Source organism: Dryas octopetala, chromosome 1, assembly GCF_963921425.1.
Source record: "Dryas octopetala chromosome 1, drDryOcto1.1, whole genome shotgun sequence".
NCBI lineage: Eukaryota > Viridiplantae > Streptophyta > Magnoliopsida > Rosales > Rosaceae > Dryas > Dryas octopetala.
The window spans coordinates 16,460,924-16,475,238 of NC_141366.1; the positions used below are offsets into that span (position 1 = coordinate 16,460,924).

Consider the following 14,315-nt stretch of genomic DNA (forward strand, 5'->3'; position numbering starts at 1 on the left):
TTTACCCATAATATCCTTATTTTAGTAATTATAAATAGTCACAGCAGTTTTACATTACAATTTACCAAACACCTTCATACTGCTTTTTATACTCACAACACTTTTGAAAAATATAATTTACCAAACTCTCAACTGCTTTATTTCACAGCTGACTTTACTTCACAGCTGTTTTACTTCACAGCTGTTTTTTCTCACAGCAATCCCAAACTAAGCCTTAGATAATGAACCTCAACATAAACTTATTTGATTAATAATGAATACAAGGTTGGTACTCAAACTTTAATGCCCAAATACTACTCGATTGAGAATACTTAAGTCAACTATGGCAAATACTGAGAATAGTAAAGTAAATGTTCATGTGATCGCATATACCCTTCCATACTCAAGTCACCACTTATCATAGTGATTGAAGCCGAGAGCTTCCTTGTAAAACTAGGAAACGTGATGACCAATCATGTAATGCCATGTGTCACTGCCTCTTGCTAAGCGAGTTGGTTCGCACCTCACTAAATGGGTCACTGCGTGGGCCAAATATTATGATCGAAAAGCCTATCCACTATTCTCAAGTTAGCCACGGGTTTTACCACTTAGAGTTCCTCGTGCTAGGGTCCTAAGGTATGACCTGCCTCTCTAATATAGCTTCTGAGACTCCCATGTAAAGATAATCTTGACTCTTTATAGGGTAGACTTTCAAATGGTACCAAGCCTATATCTTGGGTCTCACCCTCTTGAGTATCGAGGTTATACTAGCCTCATACCTTTGAGTGTCAAACCCATGCTAGTACTGAGGTTATATTTAGCCTCATATATTTCTGGCATCAAGCCCACACTTAGGCGTTAGCCTTTGTGTTTCAAGCCCATACTTAAGCCTTATCTCATCTACTAGACCTTCTATGCCTATGGATATCTCTTTGGATTTCTGGGTCTTTTTAGCCCAGCTCTATACAGACAATAGTCATCAGTCATCAAGGCCTTGTCATATTCATTTTCTACAATTCAACACTAACTAGAAGATTTTTTTTTTTGGCCATTTAACTAGAAGAAATATTAAATAGTAAAATAATGACTAACTAGTTATTAATTTAGTTGTAATTGTAGTATTTCTCTTCACCAGATCGTTGACCTTTGATTTGGAGGCCGAAAAGATTGCCAACCTCATTTACGCTAATTTTCGATAAGAGGGAGTTAAGGAGAACGATAAAAAGAGAAGGGTGAGAAAGAAAGAGAGAAGTAGAGAGGGAATGAGAAAGATAGAGGAGAGCACGATCGACCTTCAAATTTTGGAGGTTTTAGGCGAAACATAAAAAATAAGCCCTTATCCTTCATGTACATTACTTGGCCTAATATAATATATAAGTATATAAAAAGTATTATAGGGGAATAAAACTTACCCAATATATTAGGCCACGTGGGATCCAAATAAAATGATTTGCATGATAAAGAAAGAGCACCCACTACCATTCCTTTGATAGAATGAGGGTGATCATGGATGTTGGTGGGTTCATAGTGAGAAGAACAAGGATGATGAGACTTGCAGCTCAAGTACTATAAGCCTATAAAAATGTCAAATAATCTAAGGATGAGGTATGAAAAATGTTCTTTACATTCTATGATATTCACCTAAACATGAACTGACTTAAGCGTCGCAATGCTTTTTACAACTACACCCTGTTCGCTCTCATTTTCGACAATCGAAGATGTTGTCATGCTTTCTACTAGACGGTCACCTCAAATTCATTTTTATTCACCATGGTGAGCATTACCACCATAGTAAATGAGTGACACATGTTACCTGATCGCATTTTTGTGACACGTCACTTATTCACCATAATGGTAATGCTCACCACCATTTTTTTATGGTGAGTAAAAATGGACTCCCATCACCTCCTTCTCCAATGCACATCACATCTTGTATCATTCGGCCCATGATACAAGGCCCAGTTTCCACTTTTGTTGCCCAAATCCCTCCCTTGGGCCCAGTTCCCACCTCCTTCTGCTCCAGCTTCAGCAGTTCAGCTCGAGAGTTTCAGAGGGTTTTGCGAAAGTCTGCAGCAGCTGCAACAAGAGAAGGAAAAATGGAGTTCGAGAAAAGAAAAGCGGCGACGCTAGCGTCACTGGGTTCGCAGGTGACAGACAAATCACCAAAAGGCACGGTGGACGTCCCCATCATACCTCTGCTGAACACCCTCAACAGCCACCCCAATTACTTCACCACCAGTTCCTGCTCCGGCCGTATATCTATCCTCTCCCAACCCACGCACGCAAAACCCACCAAGAAGAAAGCCTCAGGCGGCACGTGGCTCTTCATCACCCACGACCCGGCCGATCCCGACTCAGTCATCAACCTCCTCTTCCACGCCGACCCAACTCGCCACGACCACGACCAAAACGTCCTCGTTTTTAGATTCGAGCCTCTTATTATTGCCGTCGAGTGCAAGGACGTGGCTTCGGCCCAGTCTCTGGTTTCGAAGGCGATAGCTTGCGGGTTCAGAGAGTCCGGCATTACGAGCTCCAGCAAGCGCGTGATTATCGCGATACGCTGCTCGATACGTTTGGAGGTGCCGTTGGGGAGTAGTCGCGAGATTTTGGTGTCTCGCGAGTATGTCAGGTTCCTTGTTGGGGTGGCAAACGAGAAAATGGAGGCCAACAGGAAGAGGACTGATGCGTTTTTGCAGGCTTTGCACCGTGACAGTGGTGGATTTGTGGGTCTCACGGTTGCGAATGGTGGGGAAGCTGACTTGGAAGCAAGAGATGAGAGTGCTCATTCTGGTAGGTTTATTTGATTTAATGTTGGGTTTTGATCATTTTGAGCTTTGAATTTAATTGGGTTTTTGTGTGTTTTGGATTCTGTTGTGTAATTTGTTGCAAGTTCCAACCTTTTATTTTGATGGAAAATGAAAGTGTATTGCAAATGTGTATTGCAGGACACCTTTCCTTTTAATGTGAAAGCAAGTCTGAGTCTTTGAAACATTGGCAGGGTCCATGGGAGTTCCTGGTTGTAGTCTGTCTGTAGTTCAGATTGAAATTGCTGGTGAACCTGAAGAGAAGCTCTTCCTTTGGGGTCATTCAGCTTGTACATTAGAGAACAAAAACCACAATGAGATTCTTGTGTTTGGTGGCTTTGGAGGCATTGGAAGGCATGCAAGAAGAAATCATTCTTTTCTGGTTAATCCGTTCTCTGGCATTTTGAGAGCAATTAGTGTAGAGAGCAGTCCGTCTCCGAGATTGGGTCATACAGCTTCTTTGGTTGGAGATTGTGTCTTTGTAATTGGAGGCAGGGCTGATCCTGAGAAAATTTTGAGCGAGGTATGGATCTTCAATACAGCAAAGAATGAGTGGAAGTTCGTGGAATGTTCTGGTGACGTATTTTCTCCCAGGTAACATATCAGTTGCACTCTTGCTTCCATAGTTGTTTCACTTCTTTCATATATTTTTTTAAAGTACTTCTATGTTATATGTAGTGCAGGCATCGGCATGCAGCAGCAGTTGTAGGCTCAAAGATATATGTGTTTGGTGGACTTAACAATGATGCAATCACTTCTTCCTTGCATGTCCTCGATACAGATAATCTGCAGTGGAAAGAGTTGACTGTCAGTGGGGAACATCCATGCGTTCGGCATTCTCACTCAATGGTGGTATGTGGATCTCAGCTGTATGTGTTTGGAGGATGTAATGGTGAGCAAGCACTTGGAGACTTGTATAGTTTTAATATCCAAACATGTAAATGGATGAAGGAAAAGGTGGCTGGGAGAAGTCCGCATGCAAGGTTCTCCCACTCAATGTTTGTCTATAAGAACTATCTTGGAGTTATTGGTGGTTGTCCTGTTAGACAACATGGCCAAGAATTGGCAATACTTGATTTGCAGCTCTCTATGTGGAGGCATGTGAAACTCGAATCCACTGGCGAAGATTTGTTTGTGCGTAGTACTGCCAATGTTGTTGGTGATGATCTTGTTATGATTGGTGGCGGGGCGTCTTGTTATGCATTTGGAACAAAGTTTAGTAAGCCAGTGAAAATCAACTTGCTTCCTCTGATGCATATGGATGATGATCTTAAATCAGTTGTGGGAGAAAGGCACATTCACCAATATGAAACGGTGAAGAGTGGAAAAAGTGGACGACTTGAAGATCCACAGGCTCAAAATGTGCAAACCTTAACTGAAGCTCCTGACCTGAATTTTGAGAGTGACTTTCCTGTGGCAAATGGCATAGGTCAGCAGGTGGATGCATATTGGGTTCTACAACTTGAAAGAAAATATGCAAAAATTGGGAAGGACATTTTGAAGAAGTTTGGATGGCTAGATCTTGGAAGGAAGGTTTACTCTCGGGAAGGTGGTTCACATATTTGTTTTCCTGTGAACGCAAAATTTTCTGATGTATTTAAGGAAAATCAACATCCTGTGGCAGATTTATTTGAAGGACAGAGGGATCAGTTTTCTAAACCTTTTGTGGGAGAAGAATGTTTGTCGAATGAGGTCACCTGTTCTAAAGCCTTGGACATTCTAAAGGAATGTGGTGCCACTAAGCTGGAAGATCAAGTTGTTGAAGTCAGGAGAGCTGCCAAATCTCCATTGAAAATAATGAATGAAGTTGTGGGTTATCTGATAAAGGAAAAAGGCCTACCTGCAGAACTCTTAGAGGAGCTACCAACAAGGTTTGTGTTCTGTTGCTCCTCTTGTGTGAGTAGGAATGGAAACAAAAAAGTAGAAAGAACAAAAAAAAAAAAAAAAGTTGATTATAAGATATGGTAACCCTAAGGAAAGAAAGCGGAATAGTTTGTGAGGTAATTGAGTGGGGTATTGCATAGGCTTGTTTAATTTTTGAGATCATGTCAAAAGACGAAATTGTCTTAGTGAAGGGTTGGTAATTTATTAGAGGAATGTCCAGGTGTAACAGTGATACTCATATTAAATGGTTCTGTCTTTTTTAGATGGGAGCGACTTGGTGATATTGTTGTGCTTCCAGTAACATCATTCAAGAGTCCATTGTGGGACTCAATAGGGAAGGAACTTTGGCCTGTTATTGCCAAATCAGTAAATGCTCATCGCCTTGCTCGCCAAGTAAGTAATATGCATGGACGTTAATATATATTGGGGTTTGTCGTAAAATTTGGAAAGCTAAATACAGGCTTTAAGTTGCAGAAAGTTTCATTTTAATATTTGCTTGCCAAATGGTTTTCTTTGCTTGCGATTGTTTAGGAGTTATGTGATTACTCATATATATTTGTGAGTAGTTCTTTCGTTTACTTGTATATATTTATGAGTGGTTATTTGGTTTGCTCATGTTTATGATTATTTATTTGGTTTGCTCATATATTTCTGAGTAGTTGTTTGGTTTACTCATATTTTTATGAGTACTCATTTGGTTTACTCATATATTTATGAGTAGTTATTTGGTTTACTCATGTATTCATGACTTGAATCTGTTGATATTCAACAGGGCCGAGTTGCATCAACAGGTACAAGGGACAGTACTCTGGAGATTCTTTTAGGTGATAATGGCTGGGTTGATCATCGCGAAAATGGCATTCTCTATTCTTTTGATGCTACTAAGTGCATGTTCTCCTGGGGCAACCTTTCTGAGAAGCTTCGCATGGCCTCTATGAATTGTAGAGATGAGGTTGTTGTGGATTTGTTTGCTGGAATTGGGTATTTTGTGCTGCCATTTCTTGTCAGGTACATTGTGATCAAATCATGGTCTAGCACTTATCCCTTAATTGTGTTTTGCACATCATATATATATACAGGCTCGATCAGGTTCGCACCGTGCGAACGTCTCACACGGAGCGCTCGGCATACATACACCGAGTGCTCGGTGTGAGACGTTCGCAGATGCGGACGTCCACACCTGAATAAATTTCTATATATATATCTCTATCTCATGCATACACTTTCAGATCCCTTTCACTTGCATAGAAGTTTATAGAGTTGGTTTCTTGGTCCCCATTGGAAGATTTAAAGTAATAGAAATCTAAAATCCTGATATATAGACCATAGAAATATCAGTCTTCCTATCAGATGAAAATAAATAAATAATCAGTCTAACACAGTCCTTTTGTCAGTCTAATATAGATTATTTTAAAAGTGGGAGGAGAATTAGAATAAGATTTCATACTGGAGATAGTTGTAGTTCATACAAGTACAAATTCAATTTGTTTCATTTTACCATTGAATGGTGGTTTCTGTAATGAATCTTCTAGATAAATACTGCTTCATCATGCTTATACCTAAGGTCCACCTGATTGCTGATGTTTTCTTTTTCACCTTCCTTCAAATTGCCTTCATTGATGTTGTTTCTGAGAGATAATGTTGGTTGGTTCAGGGCCAAGGCAAAACTAGTTTATGCTTGTGAATGGAATCCCCATGCTGTTGAGGCACTTCGACGAAATCTCCAAGCCAATTCTGTTAGTGATCGTTGTATCATTCTTGAGGGAGATAACAGGATAATGGCACCTAAAGTAAGTTAAAACGCTAGCATCTTTTTCATTACTAACTGATATAATTATCATTTTATTTTATTTTATTTTATTTTATATGCACATGTATATGATAATTATATCACTTTAAGTTTTATGTACATGTTGCAAGTATTCATCCATACAAATAAAATAGTAATAATTTTTTCTATAACTGAGCTATCTATTATTCTATATTGATTTAAGTAAAAATTCTCTTGATTTAACTGAGAAAATTTATGGTACCTTGGATATATACTTAAAATACAGTGGCTGGCCCATGTCTGATTGTTTATGCAAAATGTAAATGTGAAAGGTCCTCGAACTTAGTTTGGAACAATAAGGCTCCCTTTGGTTCTTTAGCTTTTGACCTTCAGAAAGCCACCTTTTAATGATCTTTCTTTTCTGCTTGAGTAATTAAAATGTATGTTTGGTCACTTATGCAAAATGCTGGATTTTTTCATACTTTGCTTGGTATGTCCAAGAGGAAAGGTCTGCTGTGCTTGCTATAACTTGATTGTTTTCTCACAGGGAGTAGCTGATCGGGTCTGTCTTGGTCTCATTCCAACAAGTGAGGGTAGTTGGGTCACTGCCGTTAGGGCATTAAGGTGATATGTCCTTAGTATTATATATTTACTGTTCTTCTCAGATTTGTCTGCAAATATTTTCACTTATTAGCAATCTAAATAATTAGCTCCTATGCTGCTGAAACTCTCTCTCTCTCTCTCTCTCTCACACACACACACACAGACCAATGTAAATACACACATTTTGATGGTAATTCTGATAATGCAGGAGTGAGGGTGGGGTACTACATGTGCATGGGAATGTGAAAGACTCAGAGGAGAATTTATGGACTGAACATGTTTCAGAATCAATACATGAAATTGCTACATCTGAAGGTATTATTTTCGAGACACATGGATAAATACAGTCATAATCACTTCCAGTTTAGAGGGTGTAAATTATGTTTTTCTTAGCAGGTCATTGTTGGGAAGTTTCAATAGAACATTTGGAGAGAGTGAAATGGTATGCCCCACACATCCGTCATCTTGTTGCAGACGTAAGATGTAGACAGACCCTGAGATAACAAATTAAACACTGCATGTTGAAGGCAACAAGTTATTCAAGGCCCACCCACATTTCCTAGGGATCCAGGCAACACAGCAGGCCAGGTAGGTTGGACTAGATTGGCCTGCTTGAGAAATATCAGACTTGTTTTTGTTTTTGGGAATCAAAATATTATATATTATGAATGACAATGAACAGTTTTTCAGGATAATTTTCAAAAGAAAAAGTTTAAATTCCTTTGCACTATAGTTCATCGTATCAGACTTCATCTGGTTGGTCATATTGAATCAAGAGTAATCAACAACTTAGATTCATAGTCTGGTAAAGGAAAACTGCTACAGTGCAGACACCAAAATCAATATTTTAAGATGGGAAAAAGATGTTTCCGTCGGATCTAATGGTAAAATATGTGTCCGCATGGGGTCCACAACTCCACATGTTAGATTTCCACCCGATACCCTTTGGGTGTCACTGTCTACTTGTTTCCTAATATAGATTGGACCTATAATTGGAATTTGGAAACCCGCTGGTTTTTGCACATAGAAAAAACAAAAGAAGCTCACATGTAGATGCAGCCTCTATGCCAATATTTTGTGCTTGAAACAGTCAAACTAATCCTACTTTAAACTAAGGGGCTGTTTGGCATTGTTTATTAAGAGTCCGTTTGACACTGCTTCTTAAGAAAAGCTTTTGCATCATAGCGCTTTTACTAGTAGCACTTTTAATTAATATATAGCGCTTTTAAAGACATAAGTACTTTTACATAAACACACTTTATTGTTTGGTGTCATTATAAAAGTACTTTTATACCATACATAAGTACTTTTGATAATGTTTGGCTATATAAAGAACTTTTTATTTTTATTTCATAAACTTTTATTAATCATCATTAGAAGAATATTTTTATTACTTTAAAGTTTTTATAATCTATTAATCACAACCATCTACACAAATCTCATGGTTGACATTGCCCCACATCTTGATCTATAGATTTATTAATTTTTTTCCTCTTTTTAATTTCTTCTTTTGTTTTTCTGAACTTATTTCTCTGTGTAAATGATGGGATGCTCTTCTCCTCTTCATATTTTTCTTGCATTCACATCAACTTCCAGTCTACTCTCTTCTACATCCCCTTCTCTCTTTCCTTCTGTAAATCACCATCTTTATTTCTCGGCAACATACTAGTTCAAGCTTTACCTCACCTCCATCTCATACCCACCGCTTTGGTAAAATTGAACGGTGCAAGTCGGCTGCACCATATCGAAATTTCTATTGGTTTGAACGAAGTTTATATTAATTTCAAAATATCTCAGCAAATAAGGCTGAAATTTATAAAAATTTTGCAGCAATCAAAATATATATTAATTTCATTTCAAAACTGCATTTGAATAACCAAAAACAATTAGGATGTCAGGTGTTGTGAACATAAGTGAGGTTTTGAAATTTTGGGTTCGTGAGTTTTGATTTGTCTCTGATCGATTTGTAGAAGAGAAAGAGAGAGGATGAAGGAGAGGAAGAAAAAAGAAAGGAATGGATCAGCAAAGAGAAGGGATAATTAAAGGAAATGTGAAAAGGGGCTGTTTGTACAAGAAGGACCAATCTCATTGTTTGCTCCATTAACATTGTTGTTGCTTTGGTATGGTTTTAGAGAAATAAAAATGATGATTGATGGAAAGATTGATGGAAGGAGAGGAGGAGGTGGAGTCATGAAAGAGACTGTGAGTGGCTGCAAGAAAAAAAGAAAAAAGAAAAAAAAAAGACGTTCTTTCTTTTTTTCTTTGTTGGGGTTATATGGGTATTTGATATAATAAATAGGGATATTTTGGAAACTTAAAAAAATTCATTAAAGGAAGCCACGTGCTTCCCGTGTTTTCTCTAGGCAGCACTTATAGGAAGAAGCAAGGTGCTTCTTCCAAAACCACTTCAAGTGTTTTTAAAATGGTCTAAACTTCTAAAGCACGTTTAAATTTTTTTTTGCCATAAATAATATCGTATGGCATACGTTGCGTTTATTATGGATATGGTAAGTTAATTTGTTAAGATGTTAGGTAGACTGTAGACCCTAGGATTTAATGCTGATCCTTGTTGACTTATTCATTCGAAATAGAAAATAAATTTGTCTCTTATACTATTCAGGAATGCAATTCCCTTGTCTGCTATCTCATTGTTTAAAATACCATCAATAAAAAAATGGCGTAATCTGTAATCCAAAGATGTTGCTGAGATTCTACGTACTCTTCTAGATTGAGGAGTTTGATACTAATGCATTGAGCATTAGAAGGTTTCTCAACCCAAAAAAAAAAAGAACAAAAAGAGAGAAAAAAAAACCTATTGAAATGCACCAAAAAGAAAAATTGGTCCTGCTTGTTGCCTTGTTATACTATGGTAAATTGAATATTGTTGTCCGTTAAATGCTATTCTATTAAGTTAACTTCTCACATTATAACCTATATTGCAAGACGTCTCACTTCACAATAATTCATTTAAACGTTGTAAGACATCTGACAATGCACAATCATGTAAAAGAAATTTTCTACTAATTTATAATTGGACGTATTTTATTATTAATAAGAAACCGGTGACAAACAATGCAATAATGTGATAAAAAAGAAACACTTGATAAGTTGTACTATTTTCCTTTAAATTTGTAGAACAATTAAAAATAAAGATGCCACATGTGGCTAGTTTGCCATTTCGTATACGATTCCTTCTATTACTATAAACTGTGACAATTGAATAATCTTTTATGTTGTTGTGGCCCTGTGGGGTTCCTGATAATCAATGCTTTTAGCCTCATGCATTGATTATGAGGTTGCCCTATGGTCCATATCACATAAACATTGTGGTTGTACGTGGATCTCTAGGGATTGGTCAAAAAGTCATGTAATTGAAAATTATGATATTAATAAACCAGTCACTAATCAACAAGATCACCTTTAACAAGCCACATACTTTATAATTAATCAAGTAATTAATCCGTGACTGTGACAGCACTGGACTGACGAGCCCCATGACAGAGTCATTACTCTTTGGCTCCACCTTTCATGCTTACTCCTTGGTGCATATGCAAAAGCTAGCTATTCACTCTTTCAACTTGCAAGTGAAATGAAACTGTCGGTGGCCACACTGTTTACAAGTTAGGCAGTAACTATCAAATGAACCCTTCTATGAATGTATACCGTGTCTCTTATTTTTCATTACGTGCTCCATCATGAGAAGTTTTATTTTGATAAATGGTAATATTATTATTGTAAAAAGACCCACAAATGCTTCTACAAGCTTGTTTATAAACTTTTCACTTTTGTATATATTCTCTCAACAAATTTTTTTTTTGTATACATAAAATACTAAAGATATTGTTATTGTTTAAACCTTTTTTTTTTATTTTTTTAACTTGGGGTAAGTAAATTTGGACTTAGCACCTCTCTAACATTGTGAAAAGAATTATTACTATATGACAAATTATTTTTATTTTTTTTTATCTCAGACCACAACCTAGTTGATTCATAATGTTTAAGAAAAAGAAAGGGTATTGTGGTGAAAATAGAGGGCCATGCAAGTCAAAAGTAGGGTTTCCTTCCAAGTTGCTCACTAGTTACCAACTTACTATAACATTATCATTCTTTAAATCATTCAAAACCGAATATTGTAAACTTTATTAATTTTGCAATGAAGAATTGATTTGACCATGCATGCTTTTCTTTTTCTAAGACAATTCTAGTTCTTTTTTCTTTTCTTTTCTTTTCTTTTTATGGGCTGGCATGCACTATCATAGTTTGTGTGATGATTTCATGGCCTTTCCGCTTTACATTTAGCTTCAATAACAGGGCTATTTATATTGTTTGAGTTGCATTAAAATGCATATTCATAAATAAATTGAGTCTTATTGTGCTAACTCAGCAAATGAGGGGTCATTTCGGTGACATGTTAAAATAATTTTGTGGTGATATTAAGAATTTGCTTTGTATTTGGTTTGGTTCTCAGCTTATCCATATATCCAACTACACAAATTACTTTACAGTTAATAGGTTAAATAGTAAGTTAAATTATATACTGTACCTGTAACTTACCTTGAACGTCTACATTCAGATGAACAGGACAAAATAGAAAAACAGAATGCGTAAACCCAGTTTTTGTTGACAAATGGACTGCCTCAAATACTTGGTGTGTCACTTTCACATTTGGTAATCCATCTACATGCATTTCATGTCCACGGTCATTTCTCACATATTGGACCGCTTTGGGGCCATAGAAGCACCAAAATCGTTCAATGGATAGTAACTTCATCCTTTCAGCATTTTCTGCTAACTATGCAACAAGTGTTACCCAACTTTCAGCACAAAATGAGGTTAATGTCTTAATGAGGTAATAAAGTTTTGAGTCTGTTTCAGCAGTGAATGCTGCAGCGATTACAAGGCTGAAAAAGGTCAAAGACCCCAAAATTGCAACAAGTGTCTCCTATTTTAATACATATTTATCCATCTCTGCTCTATTTAAGAAGTAGCTTAGCCAAGACTACTCCAAGACTCTAAAGCAAGATGGGTTCCAGAGCACTCTTCTTCTTTGCTTTGCTATCTTTCTCAGCAGTGCTCCTCAGGCCTTGTTTTGCTGATGAAAATGTGGAGGACCCAGGTCTTGTTATGGACTTCTACAAGGACTCATGTCCTCAGGCTGAAGAACTCATCAGAGCGCAAGTCAAGCTGCTCTACAAGCGCCACAAGAACACTGCATTCTCTTGGCTCAGAAACATCTTCCATGACTGTGCTGTTCAGGTATATATATAAGCCAATTATCAAATTTCTGTCAAAGACCTGATGGTTTGTGATTAACTTATTAACATTTTTTGGGATTTTGGGTTGACAGTCATGTGATGCCTCACTGCTGCTAGACTCAACAAGGAGGTCCTTGTCCGAGAAGGAGATGGACAGGAGCTTTGGGATGAGAAACTTCAGGTACATTGAAGAAATTAAAGAAGCAGTGGAGAGGGAGTGCCCTGGAGTTGTTTCCTGTTCAGATATTCTTGTGTTGTCTGCTAGAGAAGGAGTTGCTTCTGTACTTCCCTTAACCTTGATCTTTCTTTTTGTTAGATTTTTTCTTTATCCACTTAATTTGGTTCATATTCTGTTCTTTTAAAACAGATCTGAAGTTGGTATAACTTATTCTTGGTCTAATTTGCTTGGAACTCTAGTTTTTATCCATTTTGGAACCATTTTTTGTTTTGGGTTGTAGTAGATTTTGAGGTACAAGTGTCTAACCCATTTTGAACTTACTCTCTGCTCATCCCAGCTAGGAGGCCCATACATCCCTCTTAAAACTGGAAGAAGAGATGGTAGGAGGAGCAGAGCAGAAATCCTTGAGCAATACCTTCCTGACCACAATGAGAGCATGTCTACTGTCCTTGAGAAGTTTGCTGACATTGGCATTGACACTCCTGGTGTGGTTGCCCTGCTAGGTACGCATATCTAAATTTACACATGAGTTCCATTTGACGGTGGAAAAGTAATCACATCTGACGGTGAAAAAGTAAATCCCTCAAGATCTAAGAGTCATAAATTAAGTGATTGTATGACATTAAGTAGCTCTTGACAGCATATGCATGTTACATGTCACTGATTTTGGTCATTTTAATTGTACAGGAGCTCACAGTGTTGGTAGAACACACTGTGTGAAGCTGGTGCACCGTCTGTACCCAGAAGTTGACCCAGCTCTCAACCCTGACCATGTTCCACACATGCTCAAGAAGTGCCCTGAGGCAATTCCTGACCCCAAAGCGGTCCAATATGTGAGAAATGACCGTGGTACCCCTATGATATTTGACAACAACTACTACAGGAACATATTGGACAACAAGGGCTTGATGATGGTGGATCACCAACTAGCCACAGACAAGAGGACAAAGCCTTATGTCAAGAAGATGGCCAAGAACCAAGGCTACTTCTTTAAGGAGTTTTCAAGAGCCTTCACCATTCTCTCTGAGAACAATCCTCTTACCGGAACAAAGGGTGAGATCAGAAAGCAGTGCAATGTTGCCAACAAGCTCCACTAGAACAAGCTTTGTCAACAAGTCTAGCTCAACTTTTCTTCTTTAATCATACAAAGGAGAAAGAGTGTGGGACAGCTTGCATAATAAGATGGCTTTTCTAGATGGGTTTGTTTTTTTTATGGCAGGGATTAGTGCTATGGTTAAAAGGCATGCACTGTGTCTGATGTAGATTTCTTCCTTTTTGTCTTTGTTGGTGTTGTTGTTGTCGTAGCTGTAGTGGTGTTGGGCCTTAGTGAGATGGGCATGGTGGATGTATGGATGTGGAGATGTATGTATGTATATGTATGGGTGGTTTGAATATGTATGAAGCATGGATTTCAGTGATGATAGTTATTGATGATTCATGCTTATTATGCATCTTTCATTATATCATTGATGTTGGGTCCCTCAGACTGGATGAAATTAATAATCAGTCACTAAATGACAATGTAAAAGTGCAAATAAAGACAGAAAGAAAGGATAAGATTCTCAGCAGATGTATCAATATGCATATAAATGCATTAATTAGTATCGGTTGGTGGGTAGATTGAGATAGTGAGTTATTACTTATTAGTGAGTAGTACAAAGAGATGGACTACGGAAATTAGAATAGAGGCCTTTTATCTCTAAAACTAACACGCGCTCAGGGTAAGCATAGTTTGGAAGTAGGGATGGCCATTTAATCCAATGACAGATAGCCACAAAATTAAACTTATTTATCAAACTCATACCCAAGTAACTCACCTTATAGTATAATAAATATTACCT

At 37.6% G+C, this 14,315-nt stretch overlaps 2 protein-coding genes across 2 annotated transcripts; both read left to right on the forward strand.

Moving 5' to 3' along the window:
- The first annotated feature begins 2,041 nt into the window (after nucleotides 1-2,041).
- On the forward strand, nucleotides 2,042-7,783 carry LOC147298552 (Met-10+ like family protein / kelch repeat-containing protein). Its single transcript, XM_086255378.1, has 9 exons — nucleotides 2,042-2,769; nucleotides 2,978-3,377; nucleotides 3,467-4,654; nucleotides 4,931-5,060; nucleotides 5,440-5,675; nucleotides 6,322-6,457; nucleotides 6,986-7,062; nucleotides 7,250-7,356; nucleotides 7,438-7,783. The coding sequence occupies exons 1-9, from the start codon at nucleotides 2,076-2,078 to the stop codon at nucleotides 7,542-7,544; spliced, it is 3,075 nt and encodes a 1,024-aa protein (XP_086111504.1). The 5' UTR covers nucleotides 2,042-2,075; the 3' UTR covers nucleotides 7,545-7,783.
- Nucleotides 7,784-12,006: 4,223 nt separating this feature from the next.
- PRXR1 (Peroxidase superfamily protein) lies at nucleotides 12,007-13,944 on the forward strand. Its single transcript, XM_086249945.1, has 4 exons — nucleotides 12,007-12,297; nucleotides 12,389-12,577; nucleotides 12,812-12,977; nucleotides 13,162-13,944. Exons 1-4 carry the CDS (start codon nucleotides 12,064-12,066, stop codon nucleotides 13,569-13,571), a joined length of 999 nt encoding a protein of 332 aa, XP_086106071.1. The 5' UTR covers nucleotides 12,007-12,063; the 3' UTR covers nucleotides 13,572-13,944.
- The last annotated feature ends 371 nt before the right edge of the window (nucleotides 13,945-14,315 follow it).

What these genes read in the sequence shown, in the direction of transcription:
- LOC147298552 (XM_086255378.1), top strand. Translation starts at nt 2,076, where the DNA reads ATGGAGTTCGAGAAAAGAAAAGCGGCGACGCTAGCGTCACTGGGTTCG. An exon ending in TTAGAGGAGCTACCAACAAG is followed by an intron (nt 4,655 to 4,930) that starts GTTTGTGTTCTG and finishes TGTCTTTTTTAG; the next exon opens with ATGGGAGCGACTTGGTGATA. An exon ending in CTCATCGCCTTGCTCGCCAA is followed by an intron (nt 5,061 to 5,439) that starts GTAAGTAATATG and finishes GATATTCAACAG; the next exon opens with GGCCGAGTTGCATCAACAGG.
- PRXR1 (XM_086249945.1), top strand. Translation starts at nt 12,064, where the DNA reads ATGGGTTCCAGAGCACTCTTCTTCTTTGCTTTGCTATCTTTCTCAGCA. An exon ending in TCCATGACTGTGCTGTTCAG is followed by an intron (nt 12,298 to 12,388) that starts GTATATATATAA and finishes TTGGGTTGACAG; the next exon opens with TCATGTGATGCCTCACTGCT. An exon ending in TGGTGTGGTTGCCCTGCTAG is followed by an intron (nt 12,978 to 13,161) that starts GTACGCATATCT and finishes TTAATTGTACAG; the next exon opens with GAGCTCACAGTGTTGGTAGA.